Source organism: Protopterus annectens, chromosome 4.part0 (assembly GCF_019279795.1).
Source record: "Protopterus annectens isolate FY-2018-M chromosome 4.part0, PAN1.0, whole genome shotgun sequence".
NCBI classification, from domain to species: Eukaryota; Metazoa; Chordata; order Ceratodontiformes; family Protopteridae; genus Protopterus; species Protopterus annectens.
Window position 1 is genome coordinate 457,689,942 of NC_056733.1, and position 18,444 is coordinate 457,708,385.

Here is an 18,444-nt window from a genome sequence, read left to right on the forward strand (position 1 = left end):
TTCCACAGTAATTCTGCTGCCATGGTCAGGTTTCCCTTTTGGAGGTGACTGACAAATATCAAATGTCATATCTTCCTCCTTAGTGATAATCTAATACATTTGCCCTTCCTCAGTATAAGCAATTTGACAAGATGTTTTCTTAAATAATATTACTATGGTGCAATCCTGACATTATTATGGGATGAATAATTCTTAATTTCTTACAGCAATTTCAGTCACGTAATTTTTAACTGTCACATGATTAGTTTCATAAATATGTAATGAGTGTATTGTGGCATCTTGTTATCTTCTGATGAAGTCCTTGTGGTTAAGATGAAAGCACTTAATGATAAAATTATTTATATGACTACTGGAGTTCACTTTTTTGATAATGTACTTGACTGAGTGGTCTTATTTACAGATTTCCTATCTTCTTCTGATTTCCATATATTAATCAAATGCATCTATCTAGGCAGTAGTAGCTAACATTTTGATAGATCAACTAAGATATAAGACAAATTATAACAATCTTGTTACTATAATGTTATGCAAGGACAGGGGCAATCCATTGCTTTGCCCTAAATGGTATTCATTTTACTTAATTTGCCTGACCCATAAGGCTAGTATTGCAGCTTTTCTGTTGTGTATAGGTATGAGGAAGTTAACAAAAATATAAAGTAGAAAATTGGTAATCCTTTTTCAGCTGTCCAGTAAAAATCATACAGCAAAATTCAGGCTTAAAATGTTGCAAATGCCATGACATTTCAAGTATTCTTTTATAATACTTCAAAACTATTTATCAGGAATATGTGCATGCATACATGTCACTCATCACACATACACATTCTTTGCCCATCTAATAGGATGGGTGCTCCTGCTGAATGAATGATGTCTCACTTGGTTCCTGGCTATGTGTTGATGACCATCTTTGTCTTCGTATTGACGGTGGTGAAATTCCATGGCTAAGTGGCTTGTCATCACTTTCAAAGCAAAGAAGGCAGTCATAATCTCAGCAGAAAGAAAAATAAGGTACAGAAAATTCACTGCCCTCTCCAGGGGAAGGATGATAAGTCCTTCATCAGTCATTAAGAAAAGAAATACCGGCAGCTGAATCAGGATGGACAGCAGGCAAAACACAGCCAGCTCTGGTACCTGGACAGAGTAACAAAGTGCCGTTAGTATTCCATGTGTGTTTCTCCTCAAATGTAAATACTATGTCCCCTCTTATGCCATACTTATCTTGCTGTTTGCAAGGATTTTTACAAGATTTACATTCAATGGTCCCCCTTGTAAAGGCTATAAGTTAGTAATGCCTGCTTAACTCACCTTGTAGCAGTTTACTTTGAATGTTTACTTGCTATGTCAAAACATATTTATTTTATTTGTTTTAAACTGGTTAACACACTGATTGAAAAATTATGCATTTTTATGTATATATGACCTACACACTTTATAAAAATGTTGTCAGAGACATAAATCAGCAGGACTATGTATGTATGGAGTGGCATAACAAATAACAAAACAGTGGTAAGCAGTAACAGTGTGTACATGGAAAATAAAACATTCAGTCATCGTTTATGATTAATAAGACATTGCCAGATGAGTGGAGTTATATCCTCAGACTTGAATGACTGAAACCATTTTCAACAATGGTGATATTGTTATACATGTACTAAAGCATGACACAGTATCAATCAAAAAAATGAAAATGTATCCATTTTATATATGTGAGAACAAATATCACAGCTCAGGATTGTAAAACAGCAATCAGTCATAAAACACAAAATAAAAACAAACCATAGCTGTGCATATAACATCCATAGGACTTGGCTTAAAACTCACAGTAATGCTCATGTATAACATAAGAAAAGAACCTGGTTTGCCTAGTCTGGTTACAGTCAGACTGCATCATCACACAGTTCCAGTCCATTGATTTACTTATTTAGATTTATTGACTTGGGATGAATGCGGATCCATGTGGACCTGTTTCAGGTTCAGCTTGAATGAGGTCAATGACAGACAGTAGGAGAAATAAAATGCATGGAAAGATACATGCTTATAATATCCAGTACCTTAAGGTATCACTGAAACAGTTATATTTAAGGAATAGATATAGCTGAAAGATCCTGGTACCTAGAAGTATTTGAATTCAGAATATCTCACTTCTCTTAGATTAGTTTAATTTCTCTTATTTTAAGTCTGTCACTCCAAGGGAGTTCAATATTTGTCAGCATGGCAGGATATGGTCACCTGAAAACATTGCTTTTCAAGGGCTGGTCTACACTTGCCCTTTATAAGCTTGTGAATATTAGCTAAAATATTGTCCTCTCCCATAGTGTCTTTTTTAGGTCTTGTCATACAGACAAATCTTCCAACATAGCAAAATTAACCCAATGGAATTTAAAGGTTTTGTTGCTCAATGCCAAGAGCTCAGACAAGAAGCTGTACTCCTTCCAAGTTCTCCTCACTTTAGAGAATGCAGATGTCTGTGCAAAACATACCTTAAGGTTAGTCAAACAGAATGATGTGCTTCAGTTTTTCCACATCCAAATTATTACAGAAAAAGTCCAATATCATATCATAGTAAGCTATAGGTCACCCTCTATTGCACATGAAACTCACAGCTCATACTTAGACTTACTGGAGACACTCACCATTAAACCCAATAATATATTTATAGGTGGATTTAACTACCCTTCTATAAACTTGGAATTCTACATGACCCCAAACATGCAAGCTCTGAGGATCCTAGATTTTCTGAATACAAACACTTCGGTCCAGAGTGTTTCTAAATAAAAACACTCTAGACCAAAATGTCCTTATGCCCACTAAGGGTACAAACTTACTGGACCTGGTGTCACAAATATGGGAGAATTCTGCATCCCCCACTCCAGTGTTGTATCCTCTCTGGCAAGGTCAGACCATCAAGCTGTCTCCTTTGATATTAAAGTAAATTCTGTGACATAAGCAAACCCCCAAACAAGCCGCTCCGAACCCAGAGAAAACAAAAGTCTATGCAGAATCCTTCACAGACACCATGTACAATCATGTTAATAACTGCATAGACCCAACTGTGCCTATCAGAAATGAACCTTGAGCAAACTCTAAAAACAAATGACCCTCATTGAATCCAAGCATGAACAACATGTACAACAAAAGGAAAAGACTCATAGCTAAAATTAAGAAGAGCAAAGCCCAGCAAGATAAGAGTTCTTTCTTTAAGCTAAACAAAGAACTAAAAGGGCAAATTAAGTCTACTAAAACCAGTTCTGAGGTAAAAATAGCCTCCCAGGCCAAGAACAACCATGTCTGAAACCTCAAAGGCAGTACACAACAGTGTGGAGAATTGGTAGTAAATGGTGCTACAGTCACAGAGCCAGAAGACATATCAAATCCATTGGCTGACAAATTCATCTCCAATTTTAGACCCTTTCCACCAACCAAACCCTGAAAATAACTTCTAACATTACTCCCCAGTAATCACTAGAGAGCAGGTCCTGGATTCCCAGGAAACCTCCTAAAGAGCTTGAAATATGACCTATCAGGGTTACTGGAGTCACTATTTAATCATTGCCTCCAGACATGCTTTGTGTCACATGAATGGAGGATTACAAAGGTCATCCCTCTGCACAAGGGTGGTCCATCAATGGACCCTGGGAACTACAGACCTGTAAGTATGGCCGATCTCATATGTAAAACCATGGGAATAATTACCATGGAGATGATTGATAAAGACACAGGAAATCTTCAAACCCTGGATCCAACCCATTTTGGTTTTATCAAGGACAGGTCATGCCTACTCTACCTGGTATACTTCTTTGGAAAGGTCGTCAAGGCAATGTGAGGGCAAAACAGTGCATACTACCAAACTTGATCTGGCTAAGGAATCTGATACAATACCCCACTCAGACCTTGCAAATAAACTCATAGAATTAAGCATAAACTCATACGTTCAGAGCTGGATAACAAGCTGGCTCTCAGATAGGATCCAGGAAGTGTTGGTGGGGAGACCAACTCCATGAAGAGGCCAGTCACTAGCAGAGTCCCTCAGGCCTCTGTGCTGAGTCCGCACATTTTTGGCATTTGCTTCTCAGAAGTTAATGTAAATGTCAAGGGCCTCTGACTAAACAAGTTTGTGTATGATTGTAAACTGGAAGCAGTCATAGAATCTTCCACAAACACTGTAATGGAAGGGCTAAAGCAGACAAATGACTGGTGCCAAAGCCATGGCTAGAAACTCAGTGTCATTGCTTAAAACTCAATAGTACAAATAAAGCTGACTCCAAACACTCTTTTCAAACATCATGATATGATTTCAAGTACTTTGAGTCAACAAATGCTGAAATTATAACATCCCTAGCACCTTCTAAACTAAACTATCGACAAGAATGTCGCTGCCATTATAATTATACTAGAAATATGTAACAGATAAGATAATATTCAAAGGTGCATATTTTATACCAGAAACAGAGACTCTTGACACATTTTTACTACATTTTTCTAACAGAAAAGACATTTTAGATTTAAAGTTATAATCCACTTTGAATCCTTTATTTTCATGTAAATAGTATTAATTCCTTCATCACAAAGTACAGTGATTATACCAACAAATTTATAAAATAAGAGTGAATTATGTATTTCTACTTTTTTATTATTGTTTTATAGCAATTGCTAATACATAAAAAGTAGAGGTTTCTGGTCCCTGTTAATGCATAAAGAAGCTAGAGCATTAAAGTGTACAACATGTTTACTTACTAGAAAATAACCTGCCATTAATGATTGAGCAAGTGTATGGAAATTAACACAAAGTTCAGAATGTAGGCCACATTCATAGAAATTATGTTATCAACACCAATTAGCATTCATCATCTTGTTACACTCCAGCATAGATTATTCTTTTTATTTAATTTATCAATCCTATACAGAATATAAAATGAGTGATATAAAATTTTCCAGGTAAGTGGTTTCCAAAGTAAAAATTAGACTGTATTACTTGAGGATTTCAGTATTATTTCTTTGCTAGTATGTGATTGACTAAGGCAGTATGTCTGTTTGAAATGATTTCAACATGACTCATGAATTATGGCTTTGTACTTTAAATGGTTTTATAAAGACTTGATAATACTGATAAGGGTTACCTTTAATTGGATAAAATAATAAATAAGTATTTTATAAAATCCATATAATTCTACAGTTCATTTATAATCATTCCTGGTACTCAGTATCAAGTCCCTTTCATCTCAACATTTATTCATAACACAGTCCACTGGTAATAATGCATTCTCAAGACATTTAATCCAAAATGAAACCTCCTTTATCTTCATCTTTAACATGTCGTCATTATTAGCGCCTTTTGTAAAACCTGCTATAATACACTCAGTGACAGTAGAAGATAATCATTTTGAATTCAGTAGATTTTATAAGCATTTACTATCATATTTATATACATTTGTAAGACTGGGAATGCAGAATTAAACACTGATAATATTAAGATAATTTTATCATCAATTATATATATATATATATATATATATATATATATATATATATATATATATATTTGTTATTACATAATTTCTGATGTATACCCATCCATTGTGCTCCATATGATATATGAATCCACTGGGTTGCTACCTTCAAGACATAGGCTAAAGCCTATTAATTATATCTGGCAACTCTACCCCAGCTTTATTCCATTTTCTAATGTGATTTCATAAGTTCTGTTCTTGGCCTGTTTGGATAACATAGAACATTTATGAAGCATATTTAGTAATTCAAAATTATATAAGATGGCTTTCATTTGCACAAAAGAAAGGTAATGAAGTGGTATACATGCTTTTATATAATGTTTGGCAATCGTTTAAATTTAATCACATTTAATCTGTTTTCAAAAGCTAAAACAATAGTATGTACCAATATTCAATTGATTCAGTCAAATTTTAATAATATTGTCACAGATGATACATTTTTGCAGCAGCTTGCCCTGCTGTCTGTCAACCATTAGCCACAATCCCTTCCAACCATCCCATCTGTTCCGCTTCATGGGGGTGATAGTGATATTTGACTGGCAGGGCCCATCATCTAGACATACATTGTGGTGGTTCCCATTTTCTTGTTTTCTCCTCCGCTCTAACTTGCACATATCTGTCTAGGTCCCCAGGGAGGGGCATGTAACAGACCATCCATGGAGTATGTCCCCTAAATTCTGTAAAGGACATTCCCTTCAAGAAATCCTGCCCCTCACCTTTCAGTATTAGTGGCAGACTCATTGGTCTCCACTAGGGTGATTGCACCACCTAATATGCCTTCCAGTACATGCAAACTCATTCTGCCCCTGAGACTAGTGAGTTGGCCATCCTTCACTCCTCTTCACCCTGCATGGCTCCTCCAGTGCCTGGATATCCAATCAAACTCACAGTTGCCTGGGTCACAGACATAGCTCTATCCCTCTGTACCATAGACCCAGGCATCATACATAATATATGTATAATAAATTACCGGCCAGATTCAGTAAAGCCTACACAGTCTGTTTACACTGTGTGTGCATCATAACACAACATGCACATGGTAGCACACTGTTCTGGGTTCAATAAGTGGCTCTACAGAGTGTGTAGAGCCACACACTGCCATGCAAACAAGTAAACACTGTGGAATGCAAATTACTACATAAGCAGCTGAAATGTATACTAATCAACCAATCCAAGATGGAGGAATTATTCAACATGCTATAAAGCAACCATGTAGACTCAGTGCTGGTTTTCCCTGTGAATTCCAAAACATATTAGACTACAGCCATGGAAGGGATTCTTCACAGAAACAATGCTAGGGGCTGCTGTTGCTTTAATTCATGGGTATGTGCAACAGGCTGAAATCTATGCTGCTGCTGCTGCTAATAGACCTAGGTCAAGAAGGAGAAGAGTTTTCAGACTCCAGCTAACTTATCACAATCTACATGATGTGGAAATTGTAGAGCACTACTGGGAAGATAGAGACACACTATAGGAATTCTGCAACCTCTGTCATCCTCAACTCAGAGCCAGGGCAAACTGAGGGGAACCCATCCCAGTGGAGACAAAGGTATGTGTAGTACTTAGAATTTTAGCTACAGGTACCTTTCAGAGACCAACAGAGGACATGCTGGGGTTGTCACAGATATCAACATCCAGGATCCTCCATCAATTCCTGAATGCTATGCTACAACATGCTAGTGACCACATATATTTTCTCCATACTCCTGAGGACAGGGCCAGAAATATGCAAGAGATCTACCCTGTACCACACTACCCTGAAGTACTGGGTGCCATAGATTGAACACATGTAGAAATTAAGGCACCACCTGGGGAACAGGGAAGACTCTACATTAATAGAAAGGGATTCTACTCTATTAACTGCCAAGTCATGTGTAATGTCAAGGAATCATCTTGAATGTGTGTGCTGGCAACCCAGGCAGTTACCACGATTCACATATCTGGTATACGTCCCAACTGTATCAGATGTTCACTAGGGGTGATGTCCCACAAAGTCATTTATTGGGTGATGCAGTTTACATATTGGAACCGTGGCTGATGACACCCATCAGAAATGCAAACACACCTGCTGAAGAATGCTATGATGAGGCACACACTCAAACCAGATATATCATAGAGCATGTATTTGTGCTACTGAAATTATGTTTCTGGTACCTAGATACATCTGGGGAAGCCCTGCAGTGCAAACAATGGACATGTACTGAAATATTTACAGTATGTGCCATGCTACACAACATCATCCTGAGAAAACAGCTTCAGCAGGATCAACAACGGGAAGGGGCACACATCCCACCACCAATGGCAAGGTCACCACAGCCACATACAAGTGAGGAGTCAGAGGGGAAAGCACCAGTTGCGGTGGGTGTAGGCAGATGTAGGTGTGCTCAATATGCCCTTGCACTGGCTAAGAGACAATGTATACCAGACTCACTCACCACCTGAGGGCCTAAAACCTTCCTTCTACTCACATACATACAGTAACATTGATGCCAGGCAACTCTCACAACCTTTACCTAACCATGTTATGGCTGTGTGCTGCTTGCATCAGACAGAGTCAGTCCTGAACTAATACTGTTGCAACTGCTGCATTTACAAGGTAAGTGTTGAATCTGGAGTATATTGTGTAATAATATGAATGACGGCATATCCTTTCATGTTTTTACTTGGTATTGTAAGAAAGTAAAAGGTCGGAGATTTGTACAGAAATTACCTTAACATGTGACAGCAGATACTTATTTGACTTATATGTGCCCATTATTCAGTAGTAGGCCTCAGGCATCAAAGATTCACACAGTTATACCTCTCAAAAGTGCTGATGGTCACCACATGACCTCTGTTTATCACCATAAATTTGTACTGAAAAATCATTAAAGAGAGAAGTTAGAAAGTAATGATGCACATTTCTATTTCAGACTTCACAACCCTCACAAAATCATTAACAATAAAGATGGAATATTTTGATGCTATCAACTGTCTAACTTTCTAAGACCAATATAAGTCAAAGGTACAATTACTAATTCAACATCACAAATGTGGATATACTAATCACTAAGTCAGCTATGCACCCTGAGCATCAGACACAAAGTTTGTATATCCCTGAATTCAAAAGGCACAAAACAGGGATATGGCACAGTTATTATCTCTTGCACACGGTGATATGTGGGAGGGTAGGAAGCCTAGGCTGACACAATAGGTTGGTGAGTGTGTGTGAGTAAGAAAGAGAGGCAGGCAGACATTCAGATAAAGCAACAAATGGCCAGTGAGACAAAATTAGTTTTAAGATTCACTGCTGAACCATGTAACTGTTGTGTGTGAGTCTGTATGGGTTCTCCAGGTGAATTTGGTGTGTGAGTGTCTGCATGAACACAGCCAAGCTCTGTGCTAGCTCTACATTTTGGTATGTTGGACAGGTGTGAGCCATACATGGTAGAGGTGGCAGTTCAGTGTTGTTTTCTCCAACCAAGAGAATTGGCTCTGCCAGGAGTTGCACTTGCATGTCCACACTCACAGTCAGATGCACTATTGCTACCTGAATGTGACTGATGTCTGCTAGACAAGCTCCCCTCATGAAGATGCCCAGGACTACAATTCCATGGCCTACCATGTTTGGTTGTGCTGAGCTCAGGCACTGATGGAGCAATGGAAGTATTGCCACTATTGGAGCATGATCAGGCATGGCCATGTTGGCTAACAGGAGATGATGTGGCTGACCTACGCCCATGAGGATGCTGTCTCCCTCCCAGCAGATGTTCCTTCAAAGACACTGCTTCTTCTAATGTGCCATTCATCTGATCTATTGAATTGTCAACACGGTGGAGGCAGTCATTCATGTTAGCCTGTGCCACATCTACAACCCTAAGCATTTCTCTGGAGGACCTATGGGAACATGCCTGTGCCTCCATGATGGCCCTAGACATATGTTGAGTGGCACGGAAAGAGATACCTGGATCAGGTGGAGGATGGACAGCAGGCCTCATCTGAGCACCCCTAATAACCCTCCTGCGTGGTACCTCACCCACACTTTGGCTATGGCCAGAGTCAACTGGCACTGAAGCTGCAGTTACCACACTTCCTTGATCGATTGTCTTGCCCTCCACCTGCCCAATATCTGAGGGCTCACTGGAATGGGTAGACTTAGGCCTACTGGCTGTGTCCAGTGGAATTTCAGGGGGTAGCTGTATGTCAACCACAGTGTCAGATTCATCCTCTGCACCCCCCCCACCAACTGTGCCTCAGTTTGGCTGCCATCATAATTAAAGTCTGCTGATACTTTGACATCAGGTGGTAGACGTCCCACACTTCCACTGTCAGAGTCACCTATGATAATAAGCAACAAGTACAGGAGCAATTAATACACTACTATAGTCCAATATAGGCTAACAAAATAACAGTGGTGCTACTATTGGACAGTACAGCAATACACATGACAGTCCTGATATCAACATCACACACTAAAATATTTCTTTGAATTGCTCATTAGCACTGACATAAAAATGTTTGTCTTATCATGTGCAGATAATGGTATGCTCCATATGCTGGATGGTCCTGAAAGGCATTAAGCAAAAGGTAAGGACAACACCATCACAATTAACAGTAACACAGGGAGTAATACCTTTCCCCCTTATATGTCCATTAACTATACTTTCAACAAGAACTTGGATGGCAAGTCCAACCCAAGCCCATTTGTAAGCAAGCAGGATGTGTTGTTAACTGTAGCTATCTTTAATCCCGCCCCCACTAAAATAATTATTGTGAAACAGAAGTAATGTATTGATTTAAATTGTTTTACTATACAACAGTATTTCATAATCAAGATACAAAAGCCAACCTGGAAGCTCCTACTGGGACAATCTTGCTGTCCCTGAAACAGTAACACCAATGTCAAGAACATGCTTTTCTGCACTTTCCTGGGAGCTGTCTGGATCCCTGCCAGTGGATAGGAACTCTTAATTTGCTGTTAGTGGTGGCTCTGTAGCAGCTGCCCCATTACCCATCTGATCATGGTCCACTGCACCTGCTCACCTCCTTGCAGATGAGATCATGTTAGTGGCCCTATGGTACACCTAATCATATGTTCAGCTGTGGTTGCCTACTGCTTTAATATCTGCAACTATCTGCTGCCAAATTTGCATTCTGCCTGACATATCTTCACATCACCTCTCAAGCATGAAGGCACCATGTCACCTAAAAGCTTCCATACTGACCTGATTTTCAGGGTCAGTGAAGGGTGGTTTTCAGGGCTTGAGATGCCTGGGTAACATAGTCCCAGGTGTCCTAAAAGACAACAGAAGGATAATACTCACAACTATCACATAACTATAAAATAACTGTTCCCAGATAAACCAGAAGAGGTAGCATTTCAGTATTACAAACTGGAGAAACATAAAACAGGCTAGAGATCTTAATTGTGAACAACATGCTGGATGCAAAAAAAGAAAAAAGGAGAGTAACAATATATCCTTGTTTGTGCCATAACAAAAATGCAGATTTGCTCTCCCACTCTCAAAAAAATAGGCAAATGACACATTTTGCTAACAAACCATCTTTGAAATGCTAAAAGTGCTATCAAATTAACTGTTCTTGAAACATGTCTGCAGATTTTAAAGTATTGCCAATCATGTATACCTGTGAAATGCACTGATATATCCATGCCATCAGTACACTTCTATTAAACAAAATTTTCGTAGTTACATTTCAGCATATGCAGTACCTGCGGTGGTGGTGTTGCGGTAGCATTGTCACCTCACAGTAAGACGCTGTCCGGTTTGATTCTCAGAGCGTCATCTGCATGGAGACATGCGTGAATGGGCGTACCTTCGTTGAAGGTTGTGCATCAGGGCTGGTAACTCGGCATGTAAAAATCAACTACCAATCATTAGTGGACTGGAGTTCCGCTGTGGTGGTGACTCCTAACCGGGAAAAGCCGAAAGACTCAACAACATTTCAGCATATGCAGTCTCCAGCTGACAAAACGCATGCATACCTTTTCAAGTTCAGTAATCTTTTGTGCAGATAAATCTCAAAGTAATAGCCCCTTTCCTGTGTTCTCCACATAAATAAGTCTCCTCACCTTCAGTTTCCCTAGCTACAGAGTTGCCTTTTTATGGTGTAGAATCAGGGCTGTCAGCACAGTCAATATGCAAATGAGGTGTGAACTCCAACTACTTGGCTCCGTGTAGCAGATGTAAATGTAGTGCAGGCACTCCCTGTTTGTTTTTAATGGATTGGAACTGTGAATGACTACTGATAGGGAGAAGGAAAACACAACAGCAATGCAGACTGCCCTACAGTAGGTGTGTATTACAAAGTTAGACTTGCAAAGTCTTAGATGCAATTTTGTCAAGGTTGTAAATGTAAGTAAGCAGCACACAGTTCACATGCACTATTCATTAACATCAAACCTCCTCTTCATTGTTACTGACTGCATATTATATTATTGCCATTTAATATCCTGACACATTTTGAGGACAATGATATAGAATGGCTTACAGACTGCATGTCTCAGATTATTGGTAAGATAAGAGAAGAATGAGCAACAAGCAGAGATCGGTAAGACAGAGCTGCAAATTTGCGAGCAATACTCATAACTGGTTGTTTGATCACTCAGTGCACTGCATCCAAAATTAATAAATGTACAAATAACTGTTAAATGGTTTCATATTACTATAGATGATGTTGCAGTTGGTTGTATGAAGAGTGATTTCAGTTCCTTGCTGCAAAGGTGTTTGTGTGGCAAAGAAGGATATGGCACCCTTACTTTGTTCTCAAGTTTCATTGAAGTGAGAGTTGAAACCCAGGGCTATGGAGAAATATTTCATGTGTAGTAACATTTTGTAGTATGTTATGTCATAGATTGCTTTTCCTCATTTCAACTACTTTTCCCTTTTTATTGGGGTCAGTGTTTGCACAATGCATGGTTTAGCACAAACACACCAAAAGAAGAAAAAAATTGTCAGGTTTAGCTGTGCTTATTTATTTGCACATAGTGTGGCAGTGCACAAACTAAACTACTAGCCCACCAAGGAAGCAGACAGAATACCTGCAGAACATCTGCAAACATGGTGTCTGAAAAAGGGCAAAGGTCAAAAATAATACATTTTTGCAATTTTTGTTTTCCATCACACAACTGCACTTAACAGCATTGTGCAGTGGTTAGCAAGGTTCCCAAACAGCTACAGCCATCAAACACCTGCAGACTGGACTCAGACAGCCAATAATTGAAACCAGATACATTCACTTAATTCTTTTGGGCACCGAGCAACCACAGTAAGCGATTTTGCACTGTAGTGAGCAAAGAGAACTCAAGAATGACTAGGAAATTAGGGAATGTTATGTAAGTAGTCCTGTGGCATAAGGTGTAAGTGTAGGGTTGAAGTGCAGATGGTCTTGGATTCTAGTACAGGGTGTGCAACCTATTTTTACTGTTGTGACAGTGCAGTTTATAGCAATGATATGAAAACTAGGCAGTAGTTTTTTTGACATTCTTGTGGTAACAGGTGCAAATGTAGGACTCTCATATATATACATATATATATATATATATATATATATATATATATATATATATATATATATAGCCCTGGGTTCTAGTACAGGATATTCTATACACTTTTACTGTTGCTCCATTTCCCATTATATTCCCTCTGACTTATAACACTTTAGATAGTGGAGCTGATATGAAATATATGTATGAGGGATGAACACCATTGCTGTGTCTTTAGATGCATGACTGAAGGTATACTGTCTACTATATTTTTGTAAGTATATTTCTGCTATCTGGACTTGTATACCCTTCACAATTACATTAGGTACATACACAAGTGGATCTATATCCAATAACCTTGTCAGGTCATACAGATACATGAGTAAAAGCTCAAACTGTCACCGGTTTTTATGTATAATTCTATGTCTGAGCAGCACTTCTGTGGCAAAGATAAAAAGTAATGCTGTAGAAGAAAATGTTTTGTCTCTTATGCCTATGTTTGAATCTCACAATGTAAAAGTAAATTTTCCTCAGTGTATAAAGGCAAAAACAAATGTGTTAGGTCATTGCATTTATGCCCCCAGTGCATGTTTGCAAACTTAACTCACCAAACAGATACCTTTCAATTTCTAATATATATTGACAGGCTACATCAGTAGACACCCCTCAAACTAAGGTCAAGTATCAGATTAACCTGTCAATTTCAAAAATTGCTTTCTTCCCTGCCTGGCACTATCGGTCTCTGCATTACATCACGCAAATGTAGTTGTTATTACTGCTCAGGTTTGTGCACTACCAGTATATGCGATAACTGGAATTGGCAGGAAAGCATCAGTTTCCATTGCTCTAGTTTGTATGGCAGACATGGCTGGTGTTAGAGAGTAAGGTTCCAAGTTCAGGGCACACAGGTGTGGTGTTCAGGAGTCCAAGATATCTATTGGACTCCTGGTAAAGCACCATAGCTAAAGGCTTCTGTAGGGAGACTATTCTTGCTCCCAGTGCAAGTCTGAGGCATGGAAGAGTATGGCCCAGGCTGAGTCCAGTACCACTGGCATCCCATGCACTGGAGAGTAGTGTAGGAATCATTTTAATGACCTATACAGGTGAAAAAGGGATACCCTTAACAGTTGGTTGAGTGCGTTTGAGACTGCAGACATCCCACAGCCATGTAAGTATGACAATAAGAGAGGACTTGTAAGACTTAGGAAGCTAAATTTAGGCAAGTATGCATAATGCTCTTCTGTTCTTTTCTGTTTTTTTCCAAGCTGCCCCCAAAAGTGAGTTCAATAGGCAGGCTCATGTTGCTCAATTGGAGAGACTGCTGGATGCAAGTGGTGTGTATGCAGCAGAAGAGAAGTGTTATTGTAGTTTTAAAGGTTAAAGATAGATGTTTGGTCTTTTAGACTGTTGCATCAAATTGAGCATGCATATCCAAACTGTAAAAGCAAGTATGCATGCACTAGTCTGTAGCACAAACCAATTGTAGGAGTCAAGTACTAGACTGTAGTCAGAGGTTGTGGGTTCAAAGACCATATTTCACAACTATACAATACTGTTATTTCTTTAATGATATTTACATTAAATGAAAAACTCTGTACCAGTGGCACAAATGCACTGCTGTAAACCATAATCTGTATAATTGGAACATGCATATGTGCAGTGTATGCACATTTCAATTACGTTCAGCAATCTGTAGTATAGTGTGTATCTGTTAGGATATGCACTTAAATGTAAAACTTCAGATAAAAGAGTATAATTAGATTAAAGCATTGTATGTAACGCATGATAGTACTAATTTTATCTATTTTTTCTCTCACCTCAACCCTTATCTCTCTCTTTTTTTAATTTTGATTATGTGTCATCAAAATGTCTCCATGTCATCCATGTGTACCACATCACTAAATGCTACACAGGATTGGGAGGTAGGTTAGCCCCCACTCCACCAGCTGCAGCATTGATACCCAGCACATCTAGAAGCCATTGTGGCAGCACTGCCTCTGCTGCCCCTGCACTACCTGAATCCTCAGGTAGTACTGTCTCAGGAAGCTTGTGCAGTGGTACCCTTCAAGAGCAGTGGTGGATTTGGGGGTTTCATCACCCACCAGGAGATGCCAGGGTTGGTGAGTGGGGTCGAGAGGCTGTTCTCCCTCATAGTCCATAGGAGGAGAAGATATCAAAAACTTCAGTCTCCAGCAGAGCAAGGAGACAGTGATGACAGTCTAGTGGGTGAGGATCCGATTCTCACTGTCTCAAAGCTTGATGGGCATGAGCCTGTGTTGTCCTCTCCCTCATCCCAATCATGTTGCCCCCAACTTTTTGTGTCCCTTGTCATTCCCTGTCTCTTGTCTTGTTTGTCTTGTTTGCATTTGCTTCTTCACCTACATGACTTACTTGTCCCAGACATACTTATGTCCATTACCCAGCAGTCCTGTCTTACTGAATTAAAAAAAAATTGGCACCTGTCCCATAAAAACAAATCTTCCCATACCTAACTCTCCAGCTCATGCATGTGTTTTCTTGACACACTCAATTCAGTTCATTTGGCTATACAACATGATTATGTTGCTGTCCCCTCTCTGTCTGGAGGTGACACTCCAAATTCAGCTAATATTCTGCACATATGATAATTTTTTACTGTTGAAGAAATGGTCAGCTATCGTTCTTTCCTACCTCCCTCCTGCACATTCCTGTATTGCTTTCCCTTTGTTCATCCCCTTGCTTGCTCCCCATTTTACCACTTTCCTATCTACCCTATTTTAACACATATAATACAGTCAAAAAACAGAATCACACACAACACACATAAGTAGCAGAAAAAGCAATGGATCCCTTCATCTATGTTTGTGCGGCATTTGACATCATGCAACAATGCCAAGGGATGGTGAGCAGTGGTAGATTGTGGTGGTTACATCTGTGCAATGCCACTTAACCCCACTGCATTATTCCAACGTATAGAAACACAAGTACTATGCACAATTAAATGCCATTCCATTATCCCCATTTATTTAAAAGTCTTAGATACACCTAGATTCAAACCCAGTATCATCTGGGCTCAAAAAGAAATGTGTCATTGCATTTGTACCTGCTGCCACAGAGTCAGTTAAGCAGCAGGTGTATTTCATAGACTCAGTGCTAGCTCTCATACTTTTAGCAATGTGGATCGCTTTTGCACACTGCTTAACTATGCGCAAACAGGGAAAGTAATGGAAATGTGCATCTCACATGCGCAAACACTTCCCCTCACTATGGAAAATTAAATATTATGTATTAGTGCTGTTCACTGTCCATTTCTTGTTTATGACCTGAAATTACATGTGGAAACATAACAACTGAAGGCCTAGCTAACAATATGTCACATATTTGCAATACAGCCATGTTTTGCCTCTCCCCAAGCACTGCAGCCCTGGTGTCTCAGTACTTTTTCACACATATATTAACTATAACTACAGCACGTAATATGGTGTGTGATATGCAATGCACATCAGTCTGGTAACATGCAGAACTTGAACTATTGACCCATAAGCCTAAATAGCCTTATCTGCAAGGCTATGGAAGGAATCATCATGAACCTTATCCACAGGAAGTAGGCAACCTTCAACACAATTGACCCAACCCATTTTGATGTTGTCAAGGGTAGATCTTTATTTATTTATTTACATTTGATAACTGGGTAGTGTCCGACTGGGCCAGAAGCCCGTTTTCAGTGGATACCCAGGGAGAAAAGCTCCAATGAAGATTACATGATTATACATTTGTACATATAACAATTGCAAAAGGAGTTCAAATGCAAGTTCATTGACATTGTATCTAAAAGCATATAACAATGGTAATACAATAAGTTTATACTATTCATACCCACAAAACAAAAATATATATTTGTTTTTTTTTTCAGGAAAAAAATATCACAAACTGAAGCTAAGAAGGCCCACTTGGGTGGTGGAGAGAAAGAAGTTAGACAGCAAGGCATTAAATTAGTTAGTTAGCTTGGTGGAGAACATGGGCAAAGCCTCTATTTGGTTAAATATTCCTTTAGGGACTGTTTAAATGAATGTGTATCATTGATGGACAGAATATGCTGAGGTAGAGCATTCCAGTGTTTGGCAATGATATGTGAGTATAAGGAGATGCTGTGAGAGTTTTGGATTTTGTAACTTTCAACAATACTTTATCAGCAGACCTAAGAGATTTTAGGTTAGTATAGGGTTGGACTAGTTCAGATAGAGCTAGGCAGTTGTCAGGTTTGTATAAAACTGTATGGACAGTTAGTAGCTGAGTTACGGTAAGCAGGTGAGAGAGCTCTAACCAGTTCAGCTGGAGAAGGGCAGTGCAATGGTGAGATCTTTGAGACTGATTAGTGGCAAATTTGGCTATTTTGTTATAGCAAGATTCAAGGCTATTCAGTTCAGATTTGCAAAGATTGGTAAATATTGGTAAGTCTTGCTTATTAAACTTAGTGGACTTATTTGATAATGACCCCAAAGACTTGAATGAGGGATAACAGGACATCACACCCATGTTGATTTATCCAAGGCCTTTGATACTATCCTTCATTCAGGTATCATAAAGAAACTTTCCCCATCTGTGGATTAACCCATACATTACTAAGTGGATAGCCAACTGGCTTACCGACAGAATATACACTGTCAAAATTGGGGAATGCACCTCCAACACTAGACCACTTACCAGTGGAATACCACAATGATATGTACTGGGCCCTCAACTGTTTGGAAACTATTTCTCTGAGGTCCAGGCAAAGGTAGATGGGCTGTGGCTTACCAAGTTTGCAGATGACTGTCAACTGAGCACAACTCATATAGACTCTTTTAATTATGTTAACAAATTACAGATAGGGCAAACACAAACAAATGATTGGTGCAAAACTCATGGACTGAACCTTAAAGCAAAATATGCCTCATTATTTCCTTTGGCAATGAAGTATCCCTGCTAATTATGAGATGCATACATCCCCTGTAAGCTCAAACATAGTGTTGTGAAACTTAGGAACACAAGCTGATAGCAAGCTACACTTCATTCACTATGTGTCCATAGTGGTGAGACACACATTCTACATTGCGCACCTTATAAATAAGGGCAACACATCCAAGACCAGGGAGGTCATAGCTTCACTGTACTCAATCATTATCAGGCCACTAATTGAGTACAATTTTCCCTTCTATCTGTTCCTCACCAGACACCTGCACCAACTGGAGATAACATAACAGTTTGTGAGAGGGAGAATCCATGGCCTCCAAAACATGAAATACATGGAAAGACTGAAAGACCAGTCACTGCACACAGTATCATGCAGGCTGTTGAGAGGTGACCTTTATCTGGCCTAAAGAACATTCTCAAACCCTGTGCTACTGGAAATTCTGGACATCTGCAAATAAATGGGACAAGAATAACTTGCTACATGGATCTCTGCCTAGCCTGTGACATAAGCAGAACATGCTG

General features: G+C 39.2%; 1 protein-coding gene across 1 annotated transcript in view; it reads right to left on the reverse strand.

Moving 5' to 3' along the window:
* Nucleotides 1-810: 810 nt before the first annotated feature.
* The window catches only part of LOC122800258 (transmembrane protein 17B-like), a 70,975-nt gene continuing 53,341 nt past the window's right edge, over nt 811-18,444 (reverse strand). The window contains exon 4 of the mRNA XM_044069748.1: nt 811-1,131. Within this exon, the coding sequence (XP_043925683.1) occupies nt 811-1,131 (321 nt within the window). The remainder of the gene's footprint in view (nt 1,132-18,444) is intronic.